This window comes from Archocentrus centrarchus (assembly GCF_007364275.1).
Source record: "Archocentrus centrarchus isolate MPI-CPG fArcCen1 chromosome 18 unlocalized genomic scaffold, fArcCen1 scaffold_23_ctg1, whole genome shotgun sequence".
Classification (NCBI taxonomy): domain Eukaryota; kingdom Metazoa; phylum Chordata; class Actinopteri; order Cichliformes; family Cichlidae; genus Archocentrus; species Archocentrus centrarchus.
Genome location: NW_022060145.1, coordinates 7357907 through 7382277, shown reverse-complemented (window position 1 = coordinate 7382277; position 24371 = coordinate 7357907). Strand labels below are relative to the sequence as shown.

The 24371-nt window shown below is 39.9% G+C and overlaps 1 protein-coding gene across 4 annotated transcripts in view; it reads left to right on the top strand.

Annotated features, from left to right (window-relative positions):
* The window catches only part of LOC115775209 (receptor-type tyrosine-protein phosphatase delta), a 139032-nt gene that overhangs the window by 73378 nt on the left and 41283 nt on the right, over positions 1-24371 (top strand). For 2 of the 4 annotated variants that reach the window (XM_030722765.1, XM_030722766.1), the window contains exons 5-8: positions 13583-13771; positions 17772-17882; positions 22260-22529; positions 23685-24266. In XM_030722765.1, the coding sequence (XP_030578625.1) occupies positions 13583-13771; positions 17772-17882; positions 22260-22529; positions 23685-24266 (1152 nt within the window). Of the gene's footprint in view, positions 1-13582; positions 13772-14957; positions 14967-15762; positions 15781-17771; positions 17883-19149; positions 19162-22259; positions 22530-23684; positions 24267-24371 lie in introns of all 4 variants that reach the window. The other 2 variants (XM_030722763.1, XM_030722764.1) reach the window with 2 other exon arrangements.

The following is a 24371-nucleotide window of genomic DNA, read 5'->3' as shown; positions in this document are numbered from 1 at the left end:
CTACTGCAAATTCATCTGCACTCCTGTTGTCCTTTTTAATGATGTAAGTCCAGTATTTTATAAAATATGTATATATACTTGATACATTTTTATGTGTCCGTATTTGTCTTATTTAAGTGTTAGGCATTATGTGAAGTCAGTATAACAAATTTTGTTATACTTGCATAATGACAACAAAGGTCCACAAGCACTTCTGAGACAAGCAAACCACAGACAAAACACATCAGCTCAGTTTCTTACAGCCCCCAAATTTTTAATAATAATGTACAATCAGCCCTTTGTTATCAGGACCTTTTCAAAAAAGTCCCTGGGGCAAGATGTTAGATCCATCAGGCTCCAAATAGTTCAAACAGGGTCCCCAAACTTTATCAAATTGGTCTGACTTTGAGTGTAATATGCATGTAAGGTATTCTAATGGCACCACATCAAATGCCAGCCTTTAATACCCGGTTCTTTTTCACTAATTCACTTCAATAAGATGTTCTTCCTTGCAGCATAAGTAAGAATCCAGTACAATCTGCTGTTTCATATTGGAATAAAACTAACAGGGAGACCTAGTCCAACTCCAGTTTTAAGCCTAATTATTTTCTACTTCTGATCATACATTAGACCAGTATCTTTGCGGTTTATGACATGGCCAATGACAATGAGTTAGGGTACCAAATTCTTTCTTGCATTTCAGACACATCTCTGAATTTTGGGGGTTGAAATTATGTGTACGGCTGGGAGGTATATGCTAAAAAAGCTGTTTAAGTGAACCTTTTTCATAAAGCACTGGCTTTGAGTCTTCTCTTATTTGATGTGAGATTTGTTTGGGCATCACAAGAACAATATAAGGAAGAGAAAAGCGTGTCTCACAAGTCAGAAGTCTGGGAGTTGGCAATCATGCCAATATTCTTCAGTAGAGGTTTGTACGGTTCAGCTTGAACACTGAGCATAATGCAAACTAGCAGCTGGCAGCCTGTTTAGAAGAGCCTGCCCTCCTTCAAAAAAATGACCTCATAGGTCGTTTTTGCAAGCACATTTTACAAGCAATATCTACAAAAAAATCAAATTAAGCGACCTCTAGCAGTCGTAAACGAAAGGGTGTGTGAGTAACATGTTTGGGTTTCTGAAAAAATATGTAAATATTTTCTCAGATTTCTGAAAAGTGTGAGGATGAAATGGCATTATATGCAACTGGAAAAGTTAAAACAATAAATACATAGTGGTTCTTATATAGTGCTTTACTACTCAAAAGCGCTTTATACGACATTCCTCATACATACAAGCACTTTAGGATCTTGCCCGCGGATACTTTGGCATGCCGACTGGAACAGCCTGGGATTAAAACACATGGCACGCGAAGCCACATGTAGGAGCGCTCATTTTGGAACGCTTGTATGGATCGTATTTCAGGGTCTACACAAATGACTGATAATGTCGTTTGGATTGGCGGACATGTTGGTTGAGACGGCGTTATGTCTAGGATGTGCACCACCTTAGTTCAGCCTGTTAACATGCTAACATCTGCTATAGTCTCTAAACATTTATGTTGATCATAAGATCAGATATTCATTCATGGATTTTCACCATCTCCTATTTTAGCGCGATAAACCACAGTCAGTGTTTGTGCACATTGCGTCATGGTATTACCTGTGAGAAACCTCCGTTTTTCAGGCAATTAATTCTAGCATGACTCGTAGGCTAGCTTTTAAATGCAATAACTGTCATAATGAAACCCTAGGAAACACTTTATAGCTGTCTGCAGTAACGTAAGTACCCCAGTCAGCATGCTTTGCACAGTGGCTGCCGCTTCTTGCTGCTACTTGTGATGCGCACTGGGAAAAACAAGAGTCTTCTCCACGACCTCAAATACACAAGTTGCCCAACGGCCATCTTCCTGTGTTATGCTCTGCACTATAAGGCAGAGCACAACATATATTTAAGAAGGAATATTCCTTTGGCTAGACTAGGAGGGACACAAGGTCATGAAATGAGGAGTGTGTGAGTCTAAGCCAGGTAGTCGAGGGGTGCTAATGTTAGCAGCTTTGATCTTAGCTGCACTCAAAAGTAATTTTCTGCCAGATTAATTGGTACTGCGGGGTCATCCTAAATGCATCTAATGATCTTGAGAAACTTCTCAAGCCGTGGAAGGTTGCTTGCTAATTACAACCAAACAACTTTGGTGAAAAGTGATGCAGCAAGAATTAATTTTGTGCTATTTTTTCCCTTATACATATGTTATATTAAGAATGGGTGCAGTGACTAATTCAAGGCAAAGGGGGATAAAACCGTAGATTTTCTCATTGCATGCTTCGTCAACTTTAAGCCCGCCTGTCAAATCTCAAAACTTCTAGCAATATAGCAATATCCATGATAAAATGATGTCAGAACCTGCCTGCTGTGACACCCACCGTCTCCCACAGTCACTTTTGGAGGAGAATGCCTGTCTGCTAAATTTGAAAAGCCTGATACAACCCCATTTTCCATTAGGGCTCTTTGAGAGCCAAGAGGTCCTCTCCGCAGGATGTTAGCAAGCATGAATAATCTCTATACCCTCCTCTCCTAGTAGTAAGCTTTTAGATATATAAATTATTGAAATGGCTGGTGCTAGGTTTTTCCTTTCTCCGAAGCAAGTGAACTTGTATAAAAGTCGGCCTCAGACATTTATACCACTCCCTTTATATGTCTCCCAGAGTGTTCGTCTGAGTCTGCTGATACCAAGCTGTGACCCTTAAAGATATCCGCCACTGTCGTGCAAAAAAAAAAAAAATGCTAAAAGTGATTAAAGTTCTGACAATTTTGTGGATGGGATGCCATTTTGCTAGTAAAGAAATACACACCTCAATAGACGCATAATATTGAACACTCGCACACAGACTTCTGAAGACTTGCTTGTGCCAAGATATTAGAAATGCCTCTTGGATCAAACTAACCCACCTGCTTCTCAATGTATGGTACATGAAGGTTAATGAAGCAACTCAGTGTCTCACAGTTTTGCCTTCTGTCTTTTTTTCCTGCCTGGTAAGAAAATTCACCTAGTCGCTGATGCTCTCCTGAGCCCCCGCCGGCTCCAGCTTCTGGCCTTGGCCTTTTTCAGCTGCCCCTGAACAGATAAAACAACTGAATCAACCTACTTTTATGATAAATGTGGATGCACATTTATACTTTATTAAACTTTGAAATTTCAAACATCATATAGTTATCCCAAGTGGGCGGCAAGAGGCTAAATATACAATGAATAAGCCCGAAACATAAAAGCAGAACAGATGTCTGTGCTTCAAAGTGACGGGAGCGTTGGTGAGAATGGAGGCGTCTCTAAGGAGAAGGTAGTGCGTGGTTGTTTATATATTCCCTTCCACATCCTCTTTATTTGTGAATGCTTAATGCACTCAAGAGGATCAAATGAGGGTTGATGGACTGTTAAGAAAAAACTAAACAAAATAATAATAAAGGAAAAAAAGAAGAAGAGGCTTCATAAGGTGCATCTCATGATGTTGAGAGGGACTAAATTGTTTGCTCCCTCCTCTGCTGATTACTAATAATAACTGAAATAAAATTGTGGATGGAAGACAAGATGACAAGAATAATTTTTTTCTTTTTTTTCATCCTTTTTTTCTTTCCCCAACTAAATAAATGGGACACTGTTTTCTGAATAAATGGAATCATTGCTCAGGGTAACAATCCTGAAGAGGGCGGGAGACGGACAGAAGGGAATGAAGGGAACGAAGGCGGGAGACACACAAAGACAGATCGAGAGCGTCCTTAACATGAAGCACATTTAAAGTCTTGGATGAACTTGGATCAGGTCTGATGAAACCGGTAAAAAAGGGTGAATGCAAAAGACAGTGGCTGCCTGAAAGAAAGACTTGATTGTAGGTAGAGCAGGTTTTGAAAGAAACCGCCCTCTCTACCTTGCCCCTAGGTGATCTTTACTCAGAATAGTACATCTGGCTGAGCTGACATGTAGTCTGTAAAGCAAAAAGAAGGGGGGGGGAAGGGGGGGGCATCTGAGTGTAAATGGAGCTTTGTGCTTGGCTTCCTGCCTGTCTTGCTGCTTGCCCAGCCAGGCCTGTAGAGAAAGGCCCCCTCTCCGCCCTTCCTGCTTCATCTCTCCTTTTCATCTCCCTCTTTACCCATCCATTTTAGCACTACCCCTAAGGGGCATCCGACACTAACACTCCCTCTCTGCTTTCATTCTCTTCCTCCCACTCCCTTCACTTATGTTGTAAATGGAGGAATATCACAGCTAATCCGTCATGTTTATGAATGACATTGGGCCTACGGAGAGTTGGGTCGCCTTGCCAGAAGTGGCGTACATCTCTGTTGCATGCCCTCTGCTTGGCTGATCCAATCTGCCCCAGTTGCAGTGGCCATAAAAAAAAAAATGTGTATGGGGAAGGCAGGCTTGGAGGAACATTATGCTGGGTCAGTTTAAAGCTTTTTTTTTTTTTTAATCTTATTTTTTTTCCTCACTGCTTTCATATTCTAGCAAAAAAAAAAAAAATCCCCAAACTGTTTTCTGTGGACCTCACTTGATGTCAGTGTAAACCTTCCCGTGGTGTTTTTGAGGCCGTAACAAGAATATTCTAAGAAAAACTTAGGCTGAGCATTTCGGTTAGAGGGGCAAGGCTGAGATGGTTTGGGCATGTGCAGAGGAGGGACAGTGGATCTGCTGGACAAAGGATGTTGAGTAAGGGGCTGCCAAGCAGGAGGAAAACTGGAAGACCACAGAGAAGAATCATGGATATAGTGAAGGACATACAGATGGTTGGTGTGGCAGAAGAGGATGCTCGGGATAGGGTGAAATGGAGGCAGATGATCCGCTGGGGCGAGCTAAAACGACTTATTTCAGGTAATACAGGATCTGAGGGCTGCAGTAAGGCCCAGCATGTAGATTAACTAAGATTATTTTGAACAGAATGAAAGAAAAATCTTGACTTTTGCAACTAGTTCTCCAAAGTCACTCAGAATGAAGAACGGCTGAGATTGGTCATCTGTGAAGGTTTTCTTGGGGGGGCATATGATTAATAGATCGACTCTACAATGGTTTCCTCATAATTTCAGGCATTAGGTGAGGGTTTTTAATGACAAATAAGCAGCATTCAATTAATTACACAATCTCAAAGGGGATTTATGGAAGAAACAATCAGTGCGGGGCAAAGGGGGAGCAGAAGCTATTTTTCACCGAGACAGACTGCCCTGAACCTTGGGTTAAAAGAGCTTTCTGCGCCTTCGCCTTCCTCCTCCCATATTTCGTTCCAACATTCATCATCACAGGAGTTTTAAAGAACACACTGGATAGTATTTCACAACCAATTCGTTTTTCATTGCTTTAGGCCACAATGGGAAAATAAAATTTTAGTGGATAGTCGATGGTCCCTCGTTGTCTGCCCTGGGGTTTTAGCAGTTTTCTCAAAGAGACTGTATTTGTTCAGCAAATTACTGAACTACCTTTTAGAGGCACCAAGCAGGAGAGACTTAATGCCACTTTGTGTCAGAGTGGGAATGTTCCTCCTAAAACTCTATTACAGCAAATTGAAATTAGCGTTTTGAGCCAACTGTGGCACATTCACAGTAATATTCATTAGCATGCTCGGTACCTGTTGCATCAACTAATAAACTAGACTGAAGCGTATTTTCCTCAGCCAAGCCAGGATTCTAAGAAGCTGCTTTTACTGCACAAAATCCATAATAAAGGAACAATTGCAAAAATATGTTTTCTTTTTTGGATTTTCTGACGTTCCTCGTGTGATTTTCTTTACCTCAAACCTCCAAGGTGATTCATTAATGCTTGACATGAGGCTTTGGCACATACATCCTACACACACATGCAGATATAAATCCAAAATGAGAGGGGCCACTCTCAGATCTTGGAATATTGAACACACAAATGGATCTTCATTTGAGATAAATGAATCATGGGCTTCCATGGCAAACATGAACCCTCGGGCTCTTTGCTAGATACAAAAGGATTAGATCTGACATGCAGGTCCTTCACAGATGCATTTGCAAACCTAAAGTAGAAAGCAGCCATCCCTTGCCACTTAAGATTTTCTCATATCAGCTTATCTAAGGCTTTGGGACAGAAGGGGAAATTTCAGAAGAAGTATGGCCCCAGACATAAATTTGGGATGCGTTCTCATTTGAGGAGAACTCTTCCAGTCTGGACAATCTTAAAGATGCTTGCCATGTTTTAAAACAATTTTAAGGTTGACTCAGAGTTCAGTAGCCTGAATCCTTTAGAAAGCAACACAGGAAGGTGAATTTCAGAATTATCCCCTTCTACACAGCAGCGTGTGCTCTATTAGACCCGTAGTGCTGAGCATTTTGTTTTCCATTATTGGATTACTTAAGCAATATCTACCCAATGCAGGTGCCAGGAGGCTTATTTGGAAAATCAGGCTCAAAGGAAGCTCTAGGGGGAAAAAAACCTAATCTTATTTAGACTGGACAACATATGTGCCAAGCAGCACTGGGATGTATCAATGAGATAAATACAGGCTTTGAATTCTCTGAGGGCATTTGGGGAAAATTTAGACGCCTCAATTCGTAATTTCTTATTTTTGTTTAGCGGCAGTGCATGCACGTTTGTCGTACTTATTGCCTTAACAGCTGAACCTGCCAGTCATGAATATTACTTTATGCTCCCAATCTCAAGGGTCATTTTTTTTTTAAATGTTGCGTCATCTTGAGCTTGAAATCTAGGCCTTCGTAGCCTCTGCTAGCACCTTATCTTAAAGTAGAAAAAAAAATAAAATTAGAAGGAATATTTAAGAGGTCCTAAAGTAGAAAAATACCATCAAATGTCCTGGTTCCATGATAAAAAATTAATGTGAAGGGAAGTTTCACCTCTGCAAAAGTTAATGGGCAGAATGATGGATGGTGTGTTGAGCTAAGCAACTATGTCCAAGTCCAAGTTTGAGATTGTTCAACCAAGCTGTAGGTAGCTGATAAAGCTAAGGGTGGGCTCAGATTCAGAACCTGTCATTCATTTGGAGCTAGATTGTAAGGTCCATCTTTTTACCAGGGTGTAAAGTACACCTTGTAAACAGAGCAGGGAAATCAACAGTGATGTGGGTGAAAGTGGTGAAACATTAGAGCGGGGTGGGGAGAGAAAAATGGAACAGATGCCGTCATAGAATTGGCACAAAATGAAATTGCTGCCTTCCTTTGTTAATCAAGAGCTCTTACGTTTGGTTGAGTAATTTTGTTTGTGTGAAAACAAAAGCATAATTAACAGTTCTCCCTCCATGCCAAAAGGGGGGGGGATGAATATGTCAGTGGAAAAGGAGCCCAACAGAACATTTTATTGATGAGGATTTAGGTCGTCTCTTGCAACATTTTTAGAGAACCATGAACAAATATACTGGTCACCATTTCTAAATTAATGTGCTCTAAATCAACTTAAAACTCTTTATTATTTTTTTTTTTTTGGGGGGGGGGGGTGTTAATGTTTGTTTAAACATTAGGAGCATTAACACAAGTGATGTTTAGGCAAAAGCCAAATCAAAACCGGAAGCTAGCCAATATTTTTAAAAAGGGACTTCACATATGGGTAGTCCCAAGCCTGCAGTGTTGGATCAAGTCTGCCTCTTTTAACGATTAAAGTTACTTATAATCTTTTTCCACTTAAATGATAACCATTTGTCCCAGTCCAAGTGCTCTTCCTTCATTCCATGAGTTTTTCCATCACCAGGATCTACCGCTGTCTGTAGCTCGGTGTTTCAGTCCAGTTTTTAGTTACTATGTTCTTTGCCGTTGCCAGAAGAATCAGTCCCAATTCAGTCAAGGCAAGTTAATGCATTAGCAAGCCATGAAACAAGTCAATTCCAAACAATACACTTGTATTCAGTAAAAGCACTGTATGATTAACATGATTAGCACTCTAAACCTCCTAAATTCTCTGATCTTCTTTCTCACTTCTTTTGGATTTTGGAGCATGGAAATAGCTTTTCATCAGTGTCCCTCAACTTCAAATTATATGCTGTGGTGTGGTGGGAAAAATGGTTTGGGCTCAGACTGCTGAGAGAAATAAGCACTGCTGTCACACTCTGTGGCTGATGTTTTGTGGCTTCTTCTTTTTTTTTTTTGTCTGTTAGTCTTATCTTGGGAGGGGTAGCAAGGATCAGATGAATTTGCCGAACTGGGTACACATCATCTGTAGGACAAAGGAAAGAAATGGTGTCAATTTTAGGAGTGAAATCGTTAAATGCATCTGCCTGACCCAAATTCCTATGTATTCATAACTGAGCATCTTTTGCTAAGATGGGATACCAAAACAACAACACGTCTTAACACAGACTCTCATGCCGCCACAGTAAGTGACCTGTGACAGCCTCTTAGAAGAGATTGTATCCACTCAAATACGTCCAACAAATATATCTTATTATGTCCTGCGGGGATTTTCCCTGAAGAATAACCTCAACCACGAGGGTGAAAAGTCTTGTTCCGCTTGGGGAGAAAAGGGGTCGGACCAAATCCAATCCTTGTGCAGCAACCACAGAACTAAAGCCAGAATGTGACTGGAAAGGTTTATGTTTTTATGGCTTTACTTGGAAAGTCCGGTGCAACAAAGGTTTATTTTCTTCTCAGATTCCTTCATAGGGTATTTTTGGAGCCGGTTGCGATTTGCCAAATGTGATTTCAGTGTCACAAAAGAGCATCCATAACTCACACAATCTGTGGGATTTTAAATTTACACTTCATTTCACAACCATTGTGTGCTACTTCTCGGTTATTTTTAGAACACTGCATAGCTTCTTGACATCTATAGTCCACTGTGTAAATATCAAGATTTACTACACACAAATTGTCAAACTTACTCTACTTAAAGCTGCGACGTTGTTAGCTTAACTAAATATGAAATCAGGCACCACCAACACACACGGTGCAACATTGCTTTGTTATAAACCTGTGCTGTGTGCGCAGCTTGACGTTCACCGGATAAATGAAAGTGATAGCAAAGACACGGTTGAACGTCTGCTGATCCTGTGTAGGTGCTGAGCAGCAGAAACAAACAGGCTTTTCATTTTGATGCCTGAACCCAGTGTCACGTAGCTGTCAACATATAAGTGCATGCCAAATTTAAGCAGTGTTTCTGGCCTTATATGTAGGTCCCATGCCTCCCTTACGAATTTTCGTCCATAGATGTAACATTAGTTTTCTAAGACACTGTAAACATGGCCTTGTGCAACTACCTCAGTGTTGCAGCAACTAAGCAAACTTAAGTAACTGATCAGCTAAATGGTACCTTTATCTGTTGAGACTCTATTAAGGCTATTTAATTAGATCCTGAGAAGAGGATTTTTGTCTCTCAGGTCACTATATTTCAACTGGCAACTGAAGAATGACAAAAAAAAAAAAAACTTTTCCTGAATTTACTGCTGCACTGGAGCAACATTTTTAGAAACTCTTAACGGCCACTGTTGTCATACGAGGAAAATGTGATTTCACTTATGCTCGTATTTTGTATGAGTGATCAATAGATATAATTTGCTAATGGGGTGAGTTTATGTCCAATGGCCTTATGTCTTCTGCAAAAATCTGCTCACTGAGGTACTTTTTGAGCCAACGTCCTCTTTATGCTCATCCAATATTTGGCACCACACACTCTTATGGCCTGATAGCCTGGCAGTGGCTAATGTGTGCAAATTGTCATTGGGAGCCTTTTTATATCAAGCACCAGTGCTCAGCACTTCTTTAGAAGGTGACTTCAGCATTTCTCTCCCTTCCATCTCATTTAGTGTGCAGATCCATTGTTGAATATACAGTATGGGTCTTTAAAGCAGAAACTGCCCTTGTCTTAGTGTGTCCTTGAGATTGCGGTCCTCGGCCAGGTAGAACAAGCGAGCAAAAAAAAGAAAAATATGTAAAACCCAATCTGCTTTTTTTTCCTGTTAATTTCACCCTTTGGGTTTGACTTTCATTTATTGCACAGGGTAGCTTAGCGCTATATTATTATCGCATAGGACATAATATATTCACCCCAGCCTACACATTCAAAAAAAAATACACGCACCCCAAAGTTTCCTCTCTTAACAGAATGCACTTCAGACCTCTTAAGTGGCACTGAAGCAGCTCCTTACTGACAATTTATGCAAGTCGAAAACCACCCTCAGACACACCGCATGGGCAAAACTGCGAGCCACTAGGGCCCCTGCTTGACTAATTATTTCAGTCTTTACCTTTAATGCCTTGTCAATAACCCGTGTTCTTCAAAAATGTGCAACATGTGTGATTAAACGGTAATTAATGTGATTTCATTTTGCTCTCTTAGCCTCGTAAGGAGAATGCCGCAGCAGCTCCGTTGACATGAGTTGTTAATCACAGCACTAGCTTCCAATTGTGTTCAATTTCCCCTTCCTTTATTTATTATCACAATGGTAATTCACTTCACTATGAAATAAATGAGGGTACAGCTAAGAGTTACTAACAGCTTGAGAATATGAATGCAGTTTTGTTTGTTGGATCTGAAGTTCCAGATCTATGCAAGGAAAGTTTTTCAAATAACTCGCTGCTGATGTCATGACTATGTGACCATTCTAGATGAGCTCGAGTTCACAAGACAGCTGTAAATTACATTTCTGGCCTAAGCAGGAATGCATGCAGAAGGCCAGAAACATTTGTAACAAATCATTAATTTTGTCTGGACGCGTACCGGCTGACTGCACTGAAAATATGGGTTAGCAAAATGTAACACTCATTTAGAAAAATATGGGTTTGGCAAAAGTGCATGTTGTTCCCTTCACCCCCCCGACACACATACACACACACACATATATATATATATATATATTTTTTTTTTTTTTTTTTCCCTCCCCACTATTTTTTGTGTGATATTGTAGTTAATCAGTTGGCTGAATCAGGCATAGTACTATGGTTTAACATGATTTTCCAGGGTATACCACTTACATTTAAAATGAAATGCCCCCCCACCCCTCTTCTGCTCTCCTTAAAGCTGAATTGCTGTAATATCCCATGCTGTAGCAAGAGAACAATTCTAACATCTTAAAGGATAGCTAAATTATGATCTCTTGAGCACTTGGTTTTAGAATACATTGCAATTTCACAAGCGTTGCATTTTAGTTCGCATGGATTGTCACATCCAATTACTATATTCAACACGCATCCGTGCTCCTAGGCTTGCCTCTGGCTATTGTGTTTGATCAGGTATACTTTGGACTCACTGTAGAATCAACTAATTGTCTGTTCGACCTTGAACAGGCTGGAGGGAACTTGGACAGGAGCTACCATGTACAATTAATTCATTTCCCCTCCCTCCGTGTCTTTCTCCATTTGAATGAGCAGTGCAGTTTCTCACATTAAACTGTCCTTTCATTCCTTGATAGTTGTTAACCTGGAGCTTTTATAGAAGCTAAGTGATCGGTGACCCCCCCCAAATCACATGGAATTACAAATTCATATTTGTAATGATAATTGAGATTTTTAGTGTGTGTTCTTAACACTTCAGACTAATTCAATGTTTAATTTGTATACCTCTTTTTGCCTCCCTTTTAACTAAGATGATATATATACATATTGATGGAGAACGTTAATAGTTCTTGGAAGACTATTAAATGAACATTAAAAAACAGTAGACTGAACATAAATCATTCATCCACAGTCGGAGGGTTATCAATCATGGTAAATACAAGTTCCCAAGGGAAAAAAAAAAACGGATATTTGAATAATTTCTAAATGCTTTATCCAAAACTCAATCCTGTTCTTCATCGTGTATACCTTCCTAGTTTATTTATGATGTAAATAAGGCCACTGTGTGACTGAGGTGATTTGACTGAGTGCTTGTTGTTTTTATGAGCATCAGTTCTGTGCCAACAGCAAGCAGACACAATGCCAGATAACTACAAAAGTTTAACAAGAGTAAAGCCAGAGAATCTTTCATTACCTTAATGGATACTGAGCATGATAAAGATAACATATGCACTCAGCAGCCAAACCTCTGACAGGTAAAGTGGATAACGCTACAATCCAGCGTTCTGCCGGGAATCCTTTTGTCCTGGCATTTAATTGCACAGTACTCCACCCAGCTTAATATTGTTAAAGACTATATACCAATTTCAGCAGCACTCCCTGATGGCAGAGGCCTCCCCACAGCAGAACAAGGTGCTCAAGGTTTTGACCCAGCCTCCAAACGCCCCAGATCCCAGTCCGAGCAAGCATCCGTGGGACATGCCAGAAAAGCCCAATTAACCCCGCAACCCAGAGAACCCAAAGGATTTGCAGTCATTGTTCCAGTGCCAGAAACCACATGCCACCCATGTCTGTGCCCTGACATGATGTCTTGTATATCTAAAAGTGCACATTGGCAATGAAAACAACTTCTTTTAAAAGTAGTGAGTGCGCTGTATAGGCTTAGAAATTATTAAAAACCAATTTAAAAGCCTATAGTTATCAATTTCCAAACATGCAACGAGCTTTACCTTACACATCAGTTCAGGCAGGGACACAGAGTTGCGTTGGAAACTTTTGCAGCACAGTTTGAAGTTGCTCATTTGCAATACTGTGTATTTCTGAGAAGATTTATCCATGGAGGTGGCTTCTCATGCCAGATACCCAAAAGCATTGTTGGAAGGCAGCCATAATTGTCGTTTGGCTGCGCTGCAGACTACGGCATCTCAAAGCTGTTTCTAGTCTGATGTCGCCTCATGAAAATTTAATGAAGAAATAGTTTCCAAAAAGGTGGCGTTTACGAAAGCAACAGAAGACACTAATTAGCCATATCACAGCAGGGAAAGGAAAACTTAAAGATGAACATAAACCTCATTGGCATTCATAGTAAGCAGGTCTTGTTTGGCAGGTTAATACTTAGCCAACATTGTAAAGAGGCAGCTATTTTGCATATGGGGATCTTTTGCGTTTGTAGACAGTATTCCAGTCTGCAGCCTCTCAGACATTATTACGTGCTTCAAACCAAAAATACTTCCTGTTCAGAGCGGTGAGCTTCACACAAAGCTGCTCTGGGCTTTGATTTTCTTTGTTTTGCTAAAAGAACGTGGCTGGGGCACAGTGCACTGCGACTTATTTTCTTTCACTTCCCAAACGGAAGCAATATGTTGCTCGCCCTTGTTCAATCAGAAAGTCGAGACGTACGTAGGAACAAGCTTTTTAAAACACAGCAAAGCCACCTGCCATCACCGAAGGACGTCAAAGCGCCACTGCACCGGAACACGTGTAGCCGCTGAAGCTACGTCCTTTCTCTCACTGAAAGAAAGAGTCTGACATTTATATGCTGTCTCAAAGCCTGACTCAAAGCATAAAAGCAAAACCTAGTTTGATTCTGTCCCAAGCTAACCGAACATTTCAAGCTCACCAATTATCAAATGAATGCAGCCTATTTAAGGTAGCTGCCTCTTAACTTTTTATGCTAAGTTAAGCGAACTAGCTGTTAGCTGTAGCTTAATATTTAATGGACAGAAATGAGTGGTGTTGATTTCAGTATACTCTTCTTCCAAAAAAGCCAATACATATATTTCTAAACATAACAGCTGGTTTAATTCCTTGATTACCTCCACTAGCACAAGGTTTGATGGTATGCTCAGGTCTCATATTTGCTACAATGTCTCCAACCTATTTCCAGAGGACCAGCTGCCCCCTGGTTTCCCCACCATAGACATGGGCCCACAGTTGAAAGTGGTGGAGCGAACACGCACTGCCACCATGCTCTGTGCTGCCAGCGGCAACCCAGACCCAGACATCTCTTGGTTCAAAGACTTCCTCCCTGTCAACACCAGCAACAACAATGGGCGCATTAAACAGCTCAGATCAGGTAGGTTTCCTCTGCTGAAAATCTAATTACCGGACAGGGAGTCTTCTTTCTTGTTTCCTTCTACATGATCTGCTCCCCCTATTGTATCCTCTGTTCTTTCATCCACTTCTTCCTCCCATAATTTAACTTCTCATTTGGCTTTTAATTTTGTAGGTAATGGCATTGTTTCTACTATTTCCTGTCCTCTACTCTCTGTACACCCCGGTGTGTTTTGTCTGTATTTGTGTCTCCCGTTGTCTTCCAGTGTTGTCATGGGCTGTTGGGATTGTCCCCCCCCCTTCCCCCTCTGTGTTTGCTGGCTTCTGCCCTAACTTCTGCCCTCATTGCTCACTGCTGTGACTTTTTTACAATGAATTCTTTTGCTGTTTTGTGTTGATTTCCTTTCCACTGCATTGGTGCAGAATTTTTTAGAATCATTTTCTTCATTTCTTATGTCTTTCTTTTAACAATTAATATTCAACATTCGGCTTCATTCAGAATCTGCAACTTAGTGTGCGTACTTTTAAAACAGGAAAACATGCCAAAAAAAAAAAAGAAATCTAATTAATGTGCTTTTGTTGAAACTTTACTTTCCAAAAGGTACCTTAAACTCATTTGAACATTTATTTGCTTTGTTTAAGGCCTTTTAGGTTTGAGAAATACATTTAATTCTGGACAGTAATCAGCCACAGTAGTGCGTAAAACTTCGTAAAGCTTTTCCCTTACCCCCTTGATTCATTGACTGTATAGTCCCTGCTTTAATGTTTAGAATCCAGCTTTGCTTTTATTTGCCTGTGACACACCCCGATATACTCATTCACCTCAGTATCCCAAGTTTGATTTTAATATCTCAATAAATAAATTATATACATATATATATATATATATATATTATTCTCTAAAAAAAATGTTATAGCTTGCAACTTTATGTGCCAGCTAACGACAACACATTAGCGTAACTACTTCAATTTTAAGTCTTGTATGTTTGACCACCTGTCTTCACAGATTCCACAGCTGTCCTTTGTTAAATCATCGTGTTAACCTTACTTCCTTGCTGACTTGTTTTCAACAGAACTGTGTAGAATTAATCCTTATTTCTAACCTGCGACTATAAAGCATTAACGAAACCTTGTTAACTAAACTTACCTAAAGAATATAATCATATTCTTATGCTGTCTTTCTTCTCTCTATATTTTTAAATCTACAGAATCCTTTGGTAAGTGCTTAGCTCTAAAGCACACATCACCTCCACTAATTTCCATGTTCCAACAACTATTAAAATGCATGGCATGCATTTTACTAACAGATAGCTTAGTCTCAGGGCTACTACTAGAGGCACACACACTCTTCCCCTCACCCCCCCCACGGTGTTTAAGTGTCCTGTCACTGCCAGCTGTAATGTCACCTAATCTAGAGATTATAATCACCAAGGTTTAGCTTTTAGCATTTTCATATACTGACCTGGGTAGTGATCTTGTCCTCACATGTTTGTAACTCACTTACTGACCCACCACTTACTCACTTACTTAATCTTTTAACACCAGCACCTTAGGTATGGAAATTTCAAGAACCTTTAGAGAAGTGTCCAGCTCTTCTTAGCTCAGGGCAAGCAAAGGGATCCACACTTTTTTTTTTTCTTCTATTAAATATCTCTGCTCTCAATCTTACATACAAAGTCCTCAAAGTCTTTCCCTTCAGTAGATGGTCTTCAGAAGGCATTGCCACTTCCAAAATGGCACCTCCCCGTGGTACACCAATGTGTCTCTCTGACCAATGATTTTTCTATGATGAATCCTGTCTTTCTTTGCCAGTAGAGTACAGAAAAAAAAGTTCTTATTCTCTTTCTCTCTCTCTCTCTCTCTCTCTCTCTCTCTTTCTCTCTTTCTGTAGTACCTTTATTTACGTACCCTGTTAAATCTAATTTGATTCTTCTTCCAAAGCCCCCAGCCTCTATCTACACGTACTAATGCTTCTTCTTTCTAATCTTATTTGCATTCATATTATCCACCCAGGTGGTACACCAATAAGAGGTAAGAGTGCTGAACTGACGTTCACAGAATGAAAATAATACAAATTCATTCTTGCTGTCAATCCATCCATTCACTTGAATCACCTCCATTTCTGTCCTGTTTACCAAGACCAAATCCCATTTCGTTCATATGGACCTTCCTTCTTATTTGTCCAGTTCTGTTGACTATGTTTGTATTTCATCTTTCCGTCTATGCTTTATTTACTCCTTTGTGTTCTCGTTTTTAAAAGCCCGTTTAGCTCAGTTGCGATATGCTTGCCCCAGCTCAAATAAGCATATCCAATGACAATTATTTTTTTCAAACTCTATTTTTTACGTTCATTTTTGTTTTCTTTTTGGCCATAGCGAATCATGTGTCCCTCTTTTTGTCCAACTAAAACAACCAAGCATTTTTCCCCCCTTAGCTGTTCTTGTTCAGCACTAAAAATATGCACAGATGCTGTGGAATCACGCAGGCATGCTGAAGACAACATTGCCTCTCCTCTGCTTTTTTCTCCCAAAGAATTCTTTCTATCTTTGCAAACTATTTTTTTTTCCATTTCTTCTATTTGCTTTCCTCTCCTGTACCTCTACAAAAAAGCCCAAACAACCACTTTTTTGATAAAGTTTCTACGGTGCTTTTTTTCTCTTTCACCTATTTTTCTTACTTTTCTTGGGTTTGGAGACTATTTTACTTTTTGACTTTTTTTTCTTCAGGGTTTGGGAAGGCAAACAGTAGAGTCTGGCGAGGACCCGATTGGCTCATTTTTGCCGTGTGACATGGAGCCGGAGAGTTGTTGATGCATAAAGCCATTTTTCCCTGGGTCATGTGACACCACACTGCTGATCCCATTGGTGGATTTTTATGGGTGTCTTTTGTAGCTTTCACAAGCTAAAGCAGTGGCTGGTTACCTTCTTGTCGGCTCAGGCCGGTATTTTGAATTTTGTCTTCTAATACAATTGCATTTTATTTTTCAGCTAAGGGTTGTCAGAAGGTTGTAAGTTGTGTCGACATACATTTCTTCGCTAAGATTTGCATGTCAAAACTTTTGTTACAGAGGGTTATGGTGGTTTTGCCTTGCATAATACGTTCAATTACATTTTTTCCAGATATCTGAGCAGCATTTTTCAATTTTTTGGTACGAGCTGCATCTTTTTTTTTTGAGAAAAAAAAAAAAAAAAAAAAAAGTCGCTTCACTTAGATGAAGTCCAAAATTATTCTGCAGGCAGAATAATACACCTGATTTGTGATTGAATATGCTAAAATTCATACCTAAATTTCTTTTGTTCAATTGTCTCCCCTTGTTATGCTGCTTTCTTATACTGTAAACCTTTTTTGTTTGATCCATGTTTCCCTGAAGTAGTATCACTCATCCCCATATTGACCAGTCCAGTGACATGTTGTATATTGATGGGCTTGCCCCTATTCTTCAAAGTGATTTTTTTTTTTCCATTGGCGCTAGGATGAGTGTCATGTTAGACCCTATAAGTAAAAAGGCTTTTTTTCTTAAGAGAGCGTAAAGAGGGTAAATACATTAGTGACCAACTTAGGTGTTATTTTTCTTTTCTTTTCCTTTGGATTTGGTTGACAATGTTTTTTTTCTTCTTCTTCTTCTGTTCTCGTGTTGCTACTTTAGGCTTGTTGAAAGAAACGATTTATTTGTATTGCAGTGTTTTGCAATTACAGCTACCCCTCACCTACAGTACGATTGCACAGTCTCAATTTCACCTCAGCCAGTGGATCGGGCTGTGACTATAAATAATAAGATAAAATGTTTATAGAAATGAATGGATAAAAAATGTAGCGTTTTATTCATGCATTTAATTGGATATTGATCAATTATAACTGTCCTTACACTGATCTACTGATGCCTAAAAGGACAAAGCAATCTAGAAATGAAGGGTGCTGACGTTGAGCCCGTTGCTTTTTTTAACTTTTGCTTGTGAACTCGATGCCAACGACATAACTTTAACCAAATATACTTCGCTACCCCATTTGCTATTCCCAACCAGGAGCCCTCCAGATTGAGCAGAGTGAAGAGTCTGACCAGGGGAAGTATGAATGTGTGGCGACCAACAACGATGGAACCCGCTACTCTGCCCCGGCAAACCTATATGTCAGAGGTAGGAGGCGCGTGTTAAGCACCACCAGCATGCTTCTGCCAAACATTACATTAACTTTCTCTTTACAATTCGTGAGGAATCTTTAAATTAGCCGATAAAGTCTACAGAGGCCATATCGTGTGAGGCATTTGTAAGTATGCTTGACTTGTTAAGTTTTGTTTTCGGGTCTTTGTGTTGGGTTTTTTTTTTTTTTTTGCACTTGACTTACCTGCACTGATTTGAACCTAAAGTGCTCTTTAACATGTTTCTGGCCCTTTCTCTTGATTATCCTGAGCCTAACACTGCTTGCTGTTTTTTGTTTGTTTTTTTAAATCTACTAATTGCTTTTAAAACCTAACTGTTGGAGGTGGATATCCTCTCCCGCCATCAGCCCTGACTTTTTTCCCAGCAGTAAACGGCACCTTTTTCTACCCACTGGTCAACAATGGAAGGACACTTTAACCCCATTAATTTTGTTACTGACAAATACGTTAAAAAAAAAAAAATCAAGAGTTAAAACTGGAATATAATAATTTTTTTTATGTAGCAGTGGTAGGTTGTTGTCCTGCATTAAATATAAAATTAGCTAGCAAAAAACAGTCACAGGTTTGGGTTGCCTAATGATTTTGGTAACTATGATATAATTCAGGAGCAGCTTTCAGTGAGCTCTTTTTTTCCCCACAGACACTGCAATCATCTGTTTTTGCTTTATTTATTTTATTTTATTTTTCAAATCAGAACATGTAGCACATTTGGTGTAACTCTTCTTACTTATTTCTTACTGCACTCAACACTTGAGGCTTCTTTATGTACAAAACCCACTGTTGTTGTTCTGAAAAATGCTTAGAGTTGACCTAAATGTACACATATATATTTATTCATTTTATGTATTTTTCTTCTAAATATTACAATGCTTTTTAGTCCTATGGTTAGCTTTTGTAATGATAAATTATGGTTTCACATTAATTTTTTTTATAAGCTATAAAATCAACTTTAATTAATATATACTATTATTTAAGCTAACCATGTGACATGGGCAGAATATATGTTAAAGTAGGTGTTTTTTATTATTATTAGGATTGCAATTGCACAGGTTAGACTTTGCTTTGTAACATGGGTGCTATGGGGATACAAGGCGCTCCCTGGCCCCTCGAAACAGAAGGTCCTTCTAATTGTTCAAGTCGCATTTGAACACCTAAAACATGGCCTTTTTACTCTCTGTGTTTCCCTTGTTTTTCTCCTTTCCTTATTTCATTTTGTTCTGCTTCAAATTCCCCACATCCCTCAGAGCTGCGAGAAGGTTGGTCTGTTTTTTACTTTTTGAACACAACAGAAACAAGTGATTTTTTTTCACATCTTATAGACATTCAAAATAAAACACTGATGTATTACTATAGCCTATATATTTTTTTTCTCCACTTTTTTTGCTTCTATGAATATTATTTTCTCCGCTGCACATTCAGTGTTCATGTTCCCATTGAGAATGCACCCAGTCCCTTGCTTGACTGTCCAATAGGTGGTGCATGTTTTGCATCTTGAGGTTGGGTTTTAGGGATGATATTTGCATCTGTCTGATGGTCTATTTGCATGGTCACCTGTTAATGTTTGAACTAGCCATCCCTTTTCCCCCAGCCCCTTACCCCGTCAGTGTTCCTGCTTGGTTTCTCTGATGACTAACAACACAGCAGGTGAATAGTAGTTAGAAAGAAAAGAAAGGGTTAAGTGGCATGCAACATTAGCAGGATCAGTGTCTTTCATTTATGCGTGCCTAGAACTAAAAACCTTCTTGATTCACATGGATGTTAAAATCTTTCTCTGCTTATAAGAGTTTAAGTCTTAGCCTACACTAAAAATTTCCTCTAATGCAAGTCTGTCATAGATAACAGTATGTTTAAGCAAAATCCATCCTTTGTTGTAATTGGAACTAAAGGCAGGCATCAAGCTGCAAAAACAATCCTGCCCTTAGAGATTATCCGCTTCCTCAGATGAGGATGTTTCTGTGCAGGAAGTCATGAAAGAATGATGTATTTAGAGCGTTATCCACAAGACTTGACAAATGTAATGATATTCAAATGAGCAGGATAATATTATGTCTGTGGGGAGCGTGATCCAATTGGATATTAATTAAATATTGAGTGAGAGAAACGTTGTATTTAATAATGCAAGCAGTTCCCCTAGATTTCCTCTCTGGAGAGCTGCAGCCTGCTGAACAGAATGGGCTCCGTGAATTAGTAGCAGGCAGCCGCGAGAGCGTGCCTATGTTCTAGTCAAATATAGCGCAAGCAACTAGTTTAGACTCAGCGTAAGTATAGCTGCAAATGTTCGATCTCTACAAGTGATTTATTCCTTAAAGGTTTTCTTCAAGGTTCTCTAAATAATTTATTGAGTAATGTAACCCAAGCTAACAATAATGCCATGAGCAGTAACACTGACTTTATGCTTTATTTGAGTCCTCGCTAGAAGTTGTATAACAGCACCTGGTAGTACCAGCCTCATGTCCTTTGTGCCTACGTCCCTTGGATGAACCTGAGTCATAACATGTTTTCTTCTTCTCTGTGTCTCTCTGTTCTCCCTTTAGCTTGTGCTAGCCACAGTTAGAGCAGTGTAACAGTGTCAGACTAACCTCTCCATGTACACGGAGTGACACAGTGTCTTCCCTCTGACCCCGTTACTACTTCTTTTGCCTCCGCAGCCCTCCTTCCCCAGACTCCCTCATGTGGTTGCTTCCCAAAGTCCATATTGTTCTTGTATGCATGATGGACTCCTCCTCTCCTCCAGCAGGCTTTGAAGCCATTCATGTGTTACTGATGTTACACATTTACATTCACCTAAAAGTGGAAATATTTTTTTAAAAATTGTAGCCTTTTTAAAGGTTTCTTTTTTTTTTTTTACCATCACCATGGATGTAGTATATCATGATTCATTGAAATAAAACTGCAGAATTATGATAACAATATTGAAAATAACTGTTCTTCTGAATGGTAGCAAGACCACATGTTTTTGCTGCAAAATTAGTATTATAAAAAATAATAATATTAAGTGGAGTGGTTAAGAGGTGATATTCCCTGCCAGAGTCCAACCCGATAAATACTGCATATCGGCTGATACTTTATTTTCTTTCAGACACATGAAACATAAAAAGATTTCCATAAAATTTGCTATATACAGTCATTTATGACTCAGTAGTGTCATTTAAGAATAAACATGTTTTATTGTTACAAAAAGTAGCCGATCACTCGTTTACGCTCTGCCTGACTGCTCGCGTCAGGCATCGTGCTGCTAACAAGGAGATTGCAGAATGTCCTCTGGTGGACCAGCTATGCAACATTGACACTTATAACACTGTTAAAGAGTATTTCTCCCATTTCTTCCTTAGTTTATTTTCAATTTTCATTTATTGTCATTGTAATGGCAAATAGCTAATATTGGCCAATATATCAGCCACACCAAACTATTGGTCACTCATCTGCGGGGGTTAAAGTCTGTAAGTGTCTTATGTGCCTACTTGTAAGATTGAGTCCTTTCCTAGAACTCCCAACATATGGCACATCATCATCAGAGCTGTCAAACTGAATGACGTCTCTTAGCCCTTTTTGTTAACATGTACCAAGAGGCATGCACTCCGACTGCAGTAGTCTGAATTAGCATCATAAAGAAGGTTTATGGTTTTGATTCGTCCGCGGGCATGGATTGAATTGTAGAAAGAATTGACTGTAATGTGGTGAGCTGCATTTGTTCTTTAAGCAGCAGTATAATTGTTCCTCTAAAAAATGTAGTCAGTTCACCAGCATAAAGCCTGCATTACATTTATCTGAGGTGTTTAGCGCAGCACAGTCTAAAATCAGTTAATTTTATCCCTCTTTATGGCATTGTTAACAGTTATGCTAGCACAAAGCAGTGTGGTAGCCTTAAAAACACAAAACGCATTTCCTGTTTGTGGCGTGTGAAGCCTTTTCAGTGTATTACCTACATCTCCATGTGATGTGAGGATGTGATGCGGCACATGATCTCACATCAGCTGGAAGTTTGCAGCCTGAAAGTTGTCTCATTGCATACAACTGTGGAGTGCTGTTGACTCTCCAGCACTTTGTGCAGTTCTGTACATCTGTACTGATGGTGACGCAGTTTTTTTGTGCATGGTGCTTGTGTTGGTGTTAATCCATTCGCCACTAAGTCGAAGTCTCGGCATGAGTTTATAATGTACTTTCTTAACCTTTATCAAACGTTCATGAACGGAGAAACAGATTTAGTCTTTTTGCAGTTAAGCCTTTAACAGTCTCATTAAATAATGTTTCTTTTTTTTTCTTTTTGGGAGAATACAGAGTGTTTTTCTATAAAGGTTGCTCCTGTTTCTGCTTGGTTTTCACTCTGGGTTTTTTTGTCCTTTTTTTTTTTTAGTGCGTCGTGTGCCACCACGATTCTCCATTCCACCTACAGACAATGAGATCATGCCAGGCGGCAGTGTCAATATCACATGTGTAGCTGTGGGCTCCCCCATGCCATATGTCAAGTGGATGCTGGGTGCCGAGGATCTTACGCCAGAAGACGATATGCCCATTGGACGTAACGTCTTGGAGCTTACAGACGTACGGCAATCAGCCAATTACACGTGTGTAGCCATGTCAACTCTTGGGGTGATAGAGGCTGTGGCACAGATAACAGTGAAAGGTAAAGGCACCTTCAGTTCTTCTTATTAATACTGTAATTAAACACTAATTTTAGTAGAAATACCAACGCTAGAAGCAAATGTATTAATAGTTCAGTTAAAGAGCTTTTCTTAGAGTCTGCATTTACTTCAAAATACAGTATGTATTTCAGTTTGCAGCTAATATTTATTAGTAATCTATCCAAGCAGAGACTACTGGCAGTGCTTTAAAGGAACTTATTTGCCTCACACTGCCATGATAAGTCATCTGTAGAGGATTCCTTAAAGCTTTAGACAAGCCCTGGCACCAGCCTCAGTGCATTAGATGCCAGGCTGAGAATATAGTGAAGTGCTTATCTCTCAGCTGGAGAGCTACAGAGCCAAAAGCTCACCATTTCTGCTAGCCACTTGTAGGAAGGAGGGGGGGGGGGGGGGGGGGGGGGGGGGCATGTTGGAGAGGTGAAACGTAGCGAGTATACTTTGGTGTCCTCTGTAGACATGGTACTTATCTGTGCGTAATCATATCTACACTGCAGCGTGTCAGAAAGATACCCCCGATTGGTGCTGCCATGTTTACGAGCACACAAGGGACAGACCCACGTACACAAACATTCAGTTTTGTTTTTCCGAGACATAACACACAGATATTAGTCACAATATAACCCACTGGCAGGAGCTCCCCCAGAAGCATACTTCAGATGGTGTATAAAGGCAATCTATTCCCCTGATTTCTTTTTTGCCATGTGCCACAGTGTGGGGAATTAAAGCAATAAATTTACCTGTTTAATTATTAAAGTGATAAACACTGGAAAACCTGAGATTAATGGCAGCTACACTCCAAAAGGCTGAACGTAGGCTGTACAAGCCTTAAATCTCATTCATTAGTTCATATGGGCCTTTTTTTTTTTAAATATACAACTGTAAACTAGATAACTGAGGTAATATTAAGACTATCCAGGCACCTGATCAAATACACACAACACGGTCTCTTATGACTCCACATATACTGTGAATCATCAGTATCATGTGCAGTGGTCTGGTAAATGAAAGTTATCAATAAAAGCCAACCATCAACAAATTAAAATAAAGTCTCTAAGGCTTATAAAATAAATTACAGAGCTATGATTTCCGTATATTTTGCATTTTTATTAATATTTATGCTGTAATTATCATCACAGCGTTGCCCAAGGCTCCCGGCATTCCTGTAGTGACAGAGCGCACAGCCACAAGCATAACACTGACTTGGGATTCTGGCAATCCTGAACCGGTTTCCTACTACATCATCCAACACAAGTCCAAGTACTCGGACGACTTGTACAAAGAGATTGATGGCGTAGCCACCACTAGGTACAGCGTGGGGGGCCTCAGCCCGTACTCTGACTACGAGTTTCGCGTGGTGGCAGTGAACAACATCGGCCGAGGGCCACCCAGCGAGAGCATTGAAGCCAAAACAGCTGAGCAGGCACCCAGCACCGCACCAAGGCAGGTCCGAGGTCACATGATGAGCGCTACCACCGCGGTCATCCAGTGGGATGAACCAGAGGAGGCCAACGGACAAATCATGGGCTACAGAGTCTACTACACCATGGATCCTAGCCAGCATGTCAACCACTGGGAGAAGCAGATTGTTCGGGGATCTAACTTTGTCACCATCCAGGGCCTCATCCCAAATAAGACCTACTACATCAAAGTTTTAGCCTACACTTCAGTAGGTGATGGGCCTCTTTCTCCAGATCTTCAAATCATTGCTAAGACAGGAGGTGGGTTTGTCTTTAATCATTAAAGAACCAAACTGACAATGAAAATGCTGTTAAAAAAGTGAAACGCTTGAGTCTGACGAACATTTTTAGCCAAAGATCTCAAGC